General features: G+C 39.8%; 1 protein-coding gene across 1 annotated transcript; it reads right to left on the bottom strand.

Moving 5' to 3' along the window:
• Positions 1–9,048: 9,048 nt before the first annotated feature.
• On the bottom strand, positions 9,049–11,097 carry PATE1 (prostate and testis expressed 1). The gene is made up of 2 exons (XM_036930280.2): positions 10,876–11,097; positions 9,049–10,151 (listed from the first exon to the last, which is right to left on the bottom strand). The coding sequence occupies exons 1-2, from the start codon at positions 10,997–10,999 to the stop codon at positions 10,018–10,020; spliced, it is 258 nt and encodes an 85-aa protein (XP_036786175.1). The 5' UTR covers positions 11,000–11,097; the 3' UTR covers positions 9,049–10,017.
• Between the last annotated feature and the right edge of the window lie 635 nt (positions 11,098–11,732).

Below are 11,732 nucleotides of genomic sequence, written 5' to 3'. Positions count from 1 at the left end.
GTTCGTTGCAGCCTTGTTTACAATGGCCAAATATAGAAACAACCTAAGTGTCCACTGATGGAAGAATGGATAAAGAAGATGTGATATTCTAAGAAGTGACTAGTGGTTACCATGGGGGAGGGCTGGGGTGAGTGTGTAGGGAGGGCGAGGGGGATAACGGGGCACAAAATTTATCAATCATAATATAACTTGGTCACAGGGATGGTAGTACAGCATGAAGAATACAGTCAGTGTTTCTGTAACACCTTTCTGTGTTGACAGATAGTAACTGCACTAGTAAGGGTGAGGATTTGATAATATGGTAACGAGCCACCTTCATCCTGGGAGTCTTAAGTGTTGTATACTTGAAACCAATATTTGGTGATACTTCAGTTAAATAAAGTAATGTAAACTGCAGAAAATCTGGGAAAAATGTGATCTTTCTCTCTCTCTCTCTCTCTCTCTCTCTCACACACACAGGAATATTATTCCACTGTAAAAAAGAATGAAGTCTTTCCACTTAACCATAACATCTGGAACATGGTTGGACCTTGTGGGCATTATGCTAAATGAAGTAAGTCAGACAGAGGAAAACAAATACCGTATGATCTCACTAATACGTGGGATCTAGAACAAACAAGGCAAAATAAAAACCTAAGCTCATAGATACAAAGAACAGATTGGTGGCCGCCAGAGATGGTGGGTGGGGAAGTGCACAAAAGGAGTGAAGGGAGTCGAAAGGTACAAACTCCCAGTTATAAAATAAATAAACCATTGGGGATCTAATGTACAGCATGGTGCCTATAATTAATACTATTGTGTTGCATATTTGAAAGTTGCTAAGAAAATAAGTCTTAGAAGTTCTCATCACAAAAAAAATTGTATGGTGACAGATGTTAACTAGACTTATTGTGGTGATCATTGGGCAATATATACAGATATTGAATCATGATATCATATACCTGAGATTAATATAAAATTGTAGGTCAATTATACCTCAGTAAAAAAATATATATATAAGGAAAAAAGTTAATTTGGGAGAAATAATGAGACAAGATAAAAAAATATATGATGTGAGGAAACAAGCTTCGAGGCAGCGTTGGTATAAAAATCAAAGGTAGGAACAAAATGAGTCAAGTGCGATACATCCATATACCTAACTAAATGCCACACATCCATAAAAGTGATATAATGTCAGTGCAAATTTATTGATTTGAAAATACATTCAAATATGTTCAGTAGAAAAAAAGGTTTAAAAATCATGTATAGTTGGATCCCATTTTCATTTAAAATCTAATATCTATCTACATCTCTCTCAATCAACTTTTTTATTCACCAAATTTTAATAGTGGAAAATTCTAGGTTTTTAATGTATTACCTAATTTTTAAAATTGGGTGATGCTTTTTTCTGGCATACATTAATTTTTTCCTATAGAAATAAAGCCTTCAAGAAAGTTTAAGACAGTCAATATAAAAAGACCTTGTGATAATCCAGATGTTAGAGTTAATCGAGAAGGGATTTTAAACAACTATTATAAATTCTCAAGGACTTGAAGGAAATGAAAGGTTATGAATGAAAAGATAGGGAATCTCAACAGAGTGATGGGAAGTATAATAAAGAACCATTTCACTACAGTGCTCCTGTAACAATAATGTTATAGGTAACTTACATTTTTGTTCTTTTGTTCTTTTTTATTTTGATTTCTAAAAATGAATATAAAATTATTTTTAATAGCTTAAAAACTAAATAAAGGACATAAATAATTTAAAGAGCAGGCTTGTCCTGTAAGAAACACTAAAGGGAGACCTTCAGGCTGAAATGAAATGACACTAAGAAGTAAAATCCACACAAAAATAAAGAGAAATGGTAAAGGTAATTACAAGTGTAAAGACAGTAAAAATATGTATTTTTTTATTGGCAACTCTTTTCTTCTCATACCTGATTTAAAAGAAAGCTCCATAATCTTGGTAGATTCCATCTAGAGATATATGATAAATGGACTTACTACTTGATTTCATGTTCTTAATGGACTGGGGTCTAGAACACCTACTGAATGTTTCAAAACGTGTCCTGTCGGTGTTCGGCACACAACATGTGTTTTGCCTGATATATGCAGGTAAGGTGTTGCTAATGGTGACAAAGAAAAACTGGGGAAACAAAAATTGTTTCTTTCAGCCACTTGGGTATGCAGGTTTTCCCTGTGGCCCAAAAGCACAGTGTTCTGTGAAACCTTTCATTAACCAAAATGGCATAAATGAAGAAGCAATTATCATTAATTTACATGGAAAATTTTTTATTCCCAGACCAAAAAAAATCATCTCTCTTAGGCTTTTCTGATGTTGTGGGACACATCTCTCTAACAGATGCACAAAATAACTTGCAATTAAAGCACAGATTCTCACAGACACAGTTCCAAACTATGACCGCTTGCTGCTGAGATGCTGAGTTCTCCGGGAAGGAGCCTGGTGGGGCCACTCTCACTGCTCTGAGCTTGCTGGACGCTAGTTTCACTTTGCACGTTTTTCCACAGAAGTGAAAATCCTCTTCGAATTCTCAGTTGGCAAGCGAAGGTACTAATATATCATAGAGATGTTTTGTAAAAATGAAGTGGAACAACGCCAACATTAAAAAAGTGAGGGATACCTGCGTATTTGGTTGTAGCTGTAGTGTAGATTCACTGGGTCAGGGAAAGCTGCCCAGGGGTCCTCGGGCATCGGATGCAGCCCCAGGAAGGATCTTAGAAGCTGCAACTGGGAAGAGCTGTGAGTCAGGAGGCTGAAAGTACCTGCCTTGGTTTATTTAAAAGCCTTGATATTTTAAAGCAGAGCTTTAATACCTTGATGTTTTAAGGTATCAAATATATCAAATACATTGAATACTTTAATATTTTGAAACAAAGCTTTAACATCAAGGTAGGACCATGGTCTTTCAGTTGGGATGAGTTGGAGACAGCAGCAGCATAGTGTATGATCCTCCACAAATCCTCTTAGAAAAAGCTGAACAACCAAGATAACAAAGGGAAGTGCTATACAGAATATCAGAGCCTACTAGGGTGGCCTAAACCCTTGAAGATCTCAGAAATACAGAAATCTGCCACTAAAATTCCTTCCACAAAAAAAGTTCCATTCTGAGAAATAAACTGTCGGTAGAAATGAAATTGAGCAGGATATAAAAACTAATGTTTTTGGAGAAAGTTAAAATATTGGTGTGAGGGGCCAAGAGGTAGCAAATCTTGGAAATCACTGTTGTGATTGCCATATAGAGATGAAAAGATTTTAAATTACTTCCCTTTCAACTCTGTCAACAGATGAAGCAAGAAAAGCTCCTGTGGTCCACCTCCACCCTCATAGGAAATCATGTAATCTTTTATTTGTTCCTTTCCAAACTGTTTGCCTTCTATGGTTTTATTTTTCCTTGTTGCACTGCTAAGGAATTCTAGAATGACTTCAATGCAAGTAGTAGACATCTTGGCTTTTTCCTGGTCTAAGGGGAAGAGCACTGAATTTTTTGCTATTAAATGTGATATTTGCTATAGTTTTCTTGTAGTTTGTATTTTATAAAACTAAGAAAATTCCTTTTTTTGCCAGAATTTTTATCAAATTTTTTTCTGCATCTATTGAGATGATTGTGGTTTTTCTTCTTTACTCTGTTGATATGATAGCTATATTGGTTGATTTTTGAATATTGAACAAGTCTTGCATTCCCAGGGTAAACTTCACTTGTCATGATGTATTATCCTTGTTATAAAATGCTAAATTCAATATGCCAATATTTTGTTCAAGATTTCACCTATTTTCATGAAGGGGTATTGGTCTGTAATTTCCAATTTAAAAAAAACCATGCCTCTCAGGTAAGATTCCTCAAGGGAGGAACAACCTAAGACAGGCACAGTCACAGGGGGGCCATCAGGAGAGAAATTGGGGACCAACAGAGGGGAGGCTTAGAACCTCACTCCCCCTGTTTTGAGAGAAATCTTCTGCATCCATGGATGTTTTGTTGCCCTTGTCTAGCTTGGATTAATACTTAGTCTATAGGCACACACCTGATCATCTGCATTTGCCCTCTTAGATCACTAAATTATGTTTTCTACCTTTATCTTGCATCTACCTACCACTTCAGCATTTTATTTAAAAAAAATAACAACAATAAGGGAGAAATGTGGGATTCACATATAAATCATGTATAAAAATCAAACGAATAATCATATCTGACTTGATTGTTTATAGTTCATGATGTGTGATCAAAACCGAAAGTTTCTGTGATGACTGCCCTTGCACTGTTCACCATGTAAGAACTTATTCACTATGTAAGAATTTGTTCACCATGTAAGAACTTGTTCGTTATGCTTCAGAAGATTGGAGACTGTTGAGAGTTAGGCTTGGGGTGGATTAATGATTGTGCATTGAGTCCCCTATACAGAATTATATTGTTGTTAACAACCATTTGATCAATAAATATGAGAGATGCCCTCTCAAAAAAGAAAGTCATGTCTCTGTCTGCCTTCGGTACAGTGTAATGGTGGCCTCATACAGTGCATTGAAAAGTGTCCTCTACTCTATTTTCTGGAAGAGTGGAAGTGGAATAATTTCTTCCTGATGTGTTTAATAGATTTCATCAGTAAAGCCATGTGGGCATAGACTTTATCTGATGGAAAGTTTTAAACTATGGATTCAATATTTTTCTGATAGGTTTAAGACTATTCACATTATTTATTTTTTCTTGAAATCATTTTGACTGTCTCACGGGGTTTGTCCATTTCACTAGACTTCCAAAATTGTTGACAGAAAAGTATTCACAGTATTCCTTATTATCCTTTTAGTCATTGTAGAATCTATGGTATCATATCTCTTGTTGCTATTATTAATTATGTGGGTTTTCACTTTTTTTAGAAATAGAAAAAGCCATCCTAAAATTCATATGGAATTTCAAGGGACTCCAAATAGCCAAAGCAATATTGTAAATCATGAACAATGCTGGGGGTCTCACACTTCCTGATTTCAAAACTTACTACAAAATTACAGTAATCAAAACAGTATGATACAAGCATGACAATAGACAGATAGACCAATGTAATAAAAGAAAGAGCCCAGAAATGAACCTTTGCATAAGTGGTCAAATGATTTTTGAAAAAATAAATGCCAAGACCATTTAACTGGGGAAAGAATAGTACTTTCAATAAATGGTGTTAGAATGTTGACTGGACTTCTGTGGTAATCATTTGGCAATATATACAAATATCAAATCATGTTATTGTACATCTGAAACTAATATAATATTATATGTAAATTGTGCCTCAATTCTTTAAAAAAGGGGAAAAAGTTTTCAAAACAAAAAAAAAATGGTGTTAATGAAAACTGGGTATCCACACATAAAAGTACAAAGTTGGACCCCTACCTTATACCATACACAAAAATTACCTCAGTATGGATCAAAGACATAAATGTAAGAAACAAAACTATAAAATTCTGAGAAGAAAACAGGGGGAAACTTTCTGACATTGGATTTGGTAATTATTTCTTGGCTATGACATCAAAAGTATAGGCATCAAAAGAAAAAGTATATAAATTGGATTACATCAAGATTAAAAACTGTGCATTAAAGGACAGAATCAACAAAGTGAAAAGGCAACTCATGGTATGGGAAACCATTACCTTTGAGGGGTAATATTCAGAATACATAGAGAACTCCTACAACACCAGCAACAACAACAAAAAAAACACAGTTAATTAAAAAAATGGGCAAAAGGACTTGAATAAACATTTCTCCAAAGAAGACATCAAATTTCCAGTGAGCACATGGAAAGATGCTCACATCACTAATCATTAGGGAAATGCAAATGAAAACCACAATGAGGTACCACTTCACACCCATTAGGATGGCTACTATCATAAAAACAGAAAATAACAAGTGTGATGAGGATGTGGAGAAATTGGAAGCCTACTACACTTTTGGTGGGAATGTAAAAACACTGTGGATAAACAGTATGTCAGTTCCTCAAAAAATTAAACATAGCTGATCCAACAATTCCACTTGGGGGTCAAAGGAATGAAGAGCAGGGACTTGAACAGATATTTGTACACCTATGTTCATAGCAGCATTATTTGCACAGCCAAAAGGTGGTAGCAACCAAGCTGTCCATCAATGGAAGAATGGATAAACAAAATGTGGTTTGTACACACAATAGGATGTTTAGCATTAAAAAGGAAGGAAATTGTGGCACATTCTACAACCTAAATGAAACTTGACGACATCATAGGTGAAATTAAGGAAAATTCTGGATGATTGCCCTTACATAAGGTTTCTAATGTGACCAAGCTCACAGAAACAAAGTCGACCAGTGGTGGCCAGGGGATGGGGAGCAGTGTTTGAGGGGAACAGAGGTTCAGTTTGCATAATGAAAAGGGTTCTGGAGGTGATGGTGTTGGTAGTAACACAATGTGAATTTACTTAATGCCACTGTATACTTAAAAATGGTTAAAATGGTAAATTTTATGTCATGTATATTTTACCACACTAAACAACAACAGAATGATAATAGCACGAGGAGCAAAGGGAAGTAAATGGAGTCGAATTTGTATAAGATTCTTGTATAGCTAATCAGGTGGTAAACATACTGATTTAAGGTAGACTGTAAAAAGTCATTTGTGCATAACTACTGAAAGAATTATTAAAGAACGTATAATTAAAAAGCTAATAGAGGTGGTAAAGTGAAATAAATACTAGAATAATCCAAAAGAGTCCAAGGAAGAATAAGAAAATATTCTATAGCTGCATAAAACACATAATATTTTGTCATAAAATAGGTTCTGATAAGTAAGACATTGAGGATCATTGTTACCCTCCCACCCAGGGGGGACTAGTGTGTGATAAAATATATCCCTGTTACGTTATTTACTTACCAAACATTCTTGTAAGTACCTAGACTTCAAAAATTGTTGCAATCTTCCACGAAACTGGTCTTTTTTTTTATTAAGGTATCATTGATACACACTCTTATGAAGGTTTCACAAGAAAAACAATGTGGTTATTTAATTTCTAATAATTTCTTCTTAATAATTTCTACTCCAGAAATAACACTTAGATATGATATGGCTGTTTTTCTGAAATTATACCTTGTTTTAGGTTTCTTTGCACTTGAAGATTTTTGGCATCTCTTTCTTCTCTCTTTATGCTTTTCCTGCCCTTTCTTACTGGAAGTACTTAATGTTTTGTCCTTTTGAGAGTTCTTAATCCAACACTTTTGTTTTTCCTTATTTCTCAGATTTGTACTCGGCAAACATTTTTCCCCTATGGCCGTATTTTCCAAGTCTTCTTCCTTCTTATGTCCAGAGAGAGCTCCTCATTCTGGTCTTCCAGCTGCCTAATTCTTCACTCATCTTCTTTTGTCCATTCTCATATTGCATTTATTGTTTTTTTATTTGATCTATTATACTTCATACTAAATTTTCCCACTGGTTCCTTTTTTATAATTTGTGGTTCAACTTGCATGTTTAATTACCTCTTCAAATATATTTCCATTCTTGTTTTAAATTCCATGAGGATTGGGATCATGGTTCTTGCATCCTAGGACCTAGAAGTGCCTGGAACATGGGATGTTTCAAGTACACGCTTGTTGAAGAAATTATGGAAGGGTTTGGAGGGGAAAGACAGAAGAAACACACTAAGAGCATGGAAGAAATGGAACTTTCTTTTTTTTTATTAAGGTATCATTGATATACACTCTTATGAAGGTTTCACAAGAAAAACAATGTGGTTATTTAATTCACCCTTATTATCAAGTCCCCCCCTCACACTCCACTGCAGTCACTGTCCATCAGTGTAGTCAGATGCCACAGAGTCCCTGTTCGTCTTCTCTGAGCTACACTGTTTTCCCCATGACCCCACACACACCATGTGCATCAATCATGATACCCCACGATCCCCTTCTCCCTCCCTCCCTCCCCACCCGCCCTTCCTCACCCCTCCCCTTTGGTAACCACTAGTCCTTTCTTGGAGTCTGCGAGTCTGCTGCTTTTTTGTTCCTTCAGTTTTCCTTTGTTCTTACACTCCACAAATGAGGGAAATCATTTGGTACTTGTCTTTCTCTGCCTGTGTTATTTCACTGAGCAAAATACCCTCTAGCTCCATCCATGTTGTTGCAAATGGTAGGATCTGTTTTCTTCCTATGGCTGAATAATATTCCATTGTGTATATGTACCACCTCTTCTTTATCCATTCATCTACTGATGGACACTTAGGTTGCTTCCCTATCTTGGCTACTGTAAATAGTGCTGTGATAAACATAGGGGTGCATATGTCTTTTTGAATCTGAGAAGTTATATTCTTTGGGTAAATTCCTAGGAGTGGAATTCCCAGGCCAAATGGTATTTCTATTTTTAGTTTTTTAGGAACCTCCATACTGCTTTCCACAATGGTTGAACTAGTTTACATTCCCACCAGCAGCAGTGTAGGAGGGTTCCCGCTTTCTCTGCATCCTCCCCAGCATTTGTTGTTCCTAGTCTTTTCTATGTTGGCCATCCTAACTGGTGTGAGGTGATATCTCATTGTGGTTTTAATTTGCATTTCCCTGATAATTACTGATGTGAAGCAACTTTTCATGTGCCTGTTGGAAAATCTGAATTTCTTCTTTGTATAAGTGTCTGTTCATATCCTCCGCCTATTTTTTAATAGGGTTATTTGCTTTTTGGGTGTTGAGGTGTGTGAGTTCTTTATACACTTTGGATGTTAACCCCTTGTTGGATATGTCATTTACAAATATATTCTCCCATAGTATAGGAGGCCTTTTTGTTCTGCTGATGGTGTCCTTTGCTGTACAGAAGCTTTTTAGCATGATGTAGTCCCATTTGTTCATTTTTTATTTTGTTTCCCTTGCCCGAGGAAATGCGTTCGGGAAAAAGTTGCTCATGTTTATAGTCTAGAGATTTTTGCCTATGTTTTCTCCTAAGAGTTTTATGGTTTCACGACTTACATTCGGGTCTTTGATCTATTTTGAACTTACTTGGAACTTTCTTTATGATGCTTTTTATAATATCAATTAATCCCCCCTCCCAGGCCTCATCCTACCAGTTTGTTGGGAATCAGCCTCAATCCTTGTAAGCATGCTGGTTCCAACCTCTATTTGTCCCCAGGGTGCTAGAATTACACCAGCGGGAGGCCTGAGGGTGTGTGCGATGGAGGTGGGGGGTGGGGAGTGGCGTCTGTCACGGCGACGGCTCTCCACAAGGGTTGCTATTGGGACGTCCAGTGTCCGGACCCACGTGGCCCCCTCAGTCCCACACATCTCGGCCCCTTCCATGCCGTGCTTCAGGCATCTGTGTGGCTGCTGCTGGTCTCATCTCCTGCAGCTCCTCCTAGGAAGCATCCTAGAGGTCGATGCCTTCCTGTGCTTTGCCGGGGAAGCAGGCTGCAAGGTCTGTCTCTGGAATGCCGCAGACGGCTCCTCCCCTTCTCCAGGCCCCAGCCCCGCAGAGAGTCTCATTCTAGAAGGCAGCGGATCTTTCTCTCTTCCTGATTCTGGGGCAAATTCCTTTCTACATGCTACCCTTCCCCTCACTCTAGGAAGAGCATTCGTGAACAAAATCAAGAAGACTCGTGCCCTCTCTTTTCACCTTGCATACCCTCCCCATGAGGCCAGGGCTCTGTGCTTTAACAGGAGTGGGATAAGAAGGACAATACCAAAAGAGAAAAATATTAAAAAAATATGAAAACACCCTGCCATAGAAGGAAGGGAAGAGCAGGAAAAAATACCGACCTATCCTCTTCTCCCTCTTCTGAAGCAACTCGGGTACACCGTGAAAGCACTAGGTTCTGCCACAGCCTGCGGAGTATGTTGACCTTGCTCTCAAGGTGCTCCCCCCACACCCCCAAGCCAGGGCTCAAGACAGAGAATCTAGGAAAAGAGAGGGCTTTTCTCACACGCACAGAAGGCAGAGCCACGTGTTTGCAATCTGAATTGTGTATTTGGGGGAAATCACTGTGAAGTGGCCAAGGCAATAACGTCACGCCAGAGGTTGGAGGCACCTGAGGGCCAGCATATTCTAGAGGTCCTCGTTGCACAGGTCAGAGCCCCTGCAGCACCTGAAGTCCACCAGGTAGACACTCCATTTAATGCGGTTCACATTCGCACAGTTCTTCAGGCAGCCCATGAAGGTCAGCCAGGGGGTACCATCATCTGCCGAACGGAGTAGATACTCATCAGCAAAGAAGCTTCTGCAAAAATCACGTCTTCCCAGCCCGTTACCAGCACAGGATGAACAGCCTGGCAGAGTTGCAGGCTCTGTTATTCAAATGTGAAGAACTGGAAGATACTGCAAGTCAGAAACTTCCCCAATGAAAAGCAATGGCAGAAGAGTTTTTAAAACATTTTGAGGGGTGGGGAGGTAATGACAGCAGCAGTTTCAGGGCTGGCCAGAGCTGGAGGCCTCAATCGAGAATCCTAATGCTGGTTTAAGAAAGGGTGATAAAGGCCAAGGGTTTGCTTAGCACCAAAGGTCAGAGAAGAGACAGGGCCATTTACCGGTTTCGGTGCTGACACGTGCCCCTCCGTCTGCAGTTTAAAGCCACCCACACGGAAGCCCAGGCAGCGACAGACGAGGAGCTGCCTCCCCATCCAACAAGCAGCTGTTCTCCATGGGCCACATTGTGCCTCTCCTCTCCCCTCAATTCAGCCTCCCCTGTTGTCTGCAGGCTTTTCAAAATAGGTTCCATAGCTGCAGACCCGCACCTTTGTGCCCACTTGCGTTAGTTTTCATTATGGCCTATGATGAGCATAGAGATGTCAGTCGTCCCAGGGCTGAGGCTGCCTGTAGTGAAGTAAGGTCCCTCCTTTTTCACTGTGGCTGACACGTCCCCATCTGCTTCTCTCCCCTTCCTCCATCCCCCAGCCCACAACTTACTTTTGAAAATCCTTCCAGTGGTGCAAGCCTCCTCTTTTGCTGCAGTGCATATTCCTCTGCCCCTGGAACACTCCTCTCCTGGGAACTGGAGGTGGCACATCCTGCACTGAATGATTTCTGTCATTTGGGCCAGACAGCAGGGACACAAGTGAGACAGGCCCACGTGGCACGGAAGGACCTGAAGTCTGCTTGGAGCCCGAGGGCTTTGCCAGAGACGCAGCAGGTACGGGCACCTGCCTGTGCGGGCAACAGACTAAGCCAGGAGAGCGACCGGAGTGACACCTCTCACGGCCTCTCTGCACCTCTTCTCTCCAAGGCCCTTCTGCTATAGGGCTCCCCATTCCCACAGGGGACAGCACACACCAGGAGGAGAAAGATAAATATGCTTTCTCTTTCTTTTTGCCTCATTCCTTCTTTATAATTGACCCGACGCAGCTTTTTCTTGTCTGCCTGTGCCTGGAAGCTGACCATGTGGAAAAGCAGCTGAACGTCACGCAGCAGTTACACCTCACGGCGCCTTAAAGTCAGCCTGCCACCGTCTCCTTCCCTTTTGCTTGCTCCTTACTGCACACGCCCTCAGCCTTGTCAACTGCTGCTCGTTATTTTGCCAAATTAAAATCAGCTCCCAGCCCAGCCCCATCCTGCTGCAAGAGGTTGCTGAGGGTTGAAATTCAAGGTCTGTCTCTGGGTTCTTTTCTACCCCCAGTGCCCACCCAGTCCCCTCGTCTCCCACCTCCGACTCTCCCCTTCCCACCCCCACTGAGCCATTTCTACTCACTTGCATGTCCTTTGTCTGCAAATGAACCAGATAATGCTGTTGGACAAAAAGATACACTCTCTGCCGACTTCATTTTACA

The sequence above is a fragment of the Manis pentadactyla genome, chromosome 13, assembly GCF_030020395.1.
Source record: "Manis pentadactyla isolate mManPen7 chromosome 13, mManPen7.hap1, whole genome shotgun sequence".
Lineage (NCBI taxonomy): Eukaryota > Metazoa > Chordata > Mammalia > Pholidota > Manidae > Manis > Manis pentadactyla.
This window is presented reverse-complemented; position numbering and strand designations above follow the sequence as displayed.

Excerpts from the sequence above, each read along its gene's own strand:
- PATE1 (XM_036930280.2), bottom strand. The coding sequence starts at position 10,999 with ATGACAGAAATCATTCAGTGCAGGATGTGCCACCTCCAGTTCCCAGGA. Across the intron at positions 10,152-10,875 it reads CACTGGAAGGATTTTCAAAA|ATGATGGTACCCCCTGGCTG; the intron begins GTAAGTTGTGGG and ends TCCGTTCGGCAG.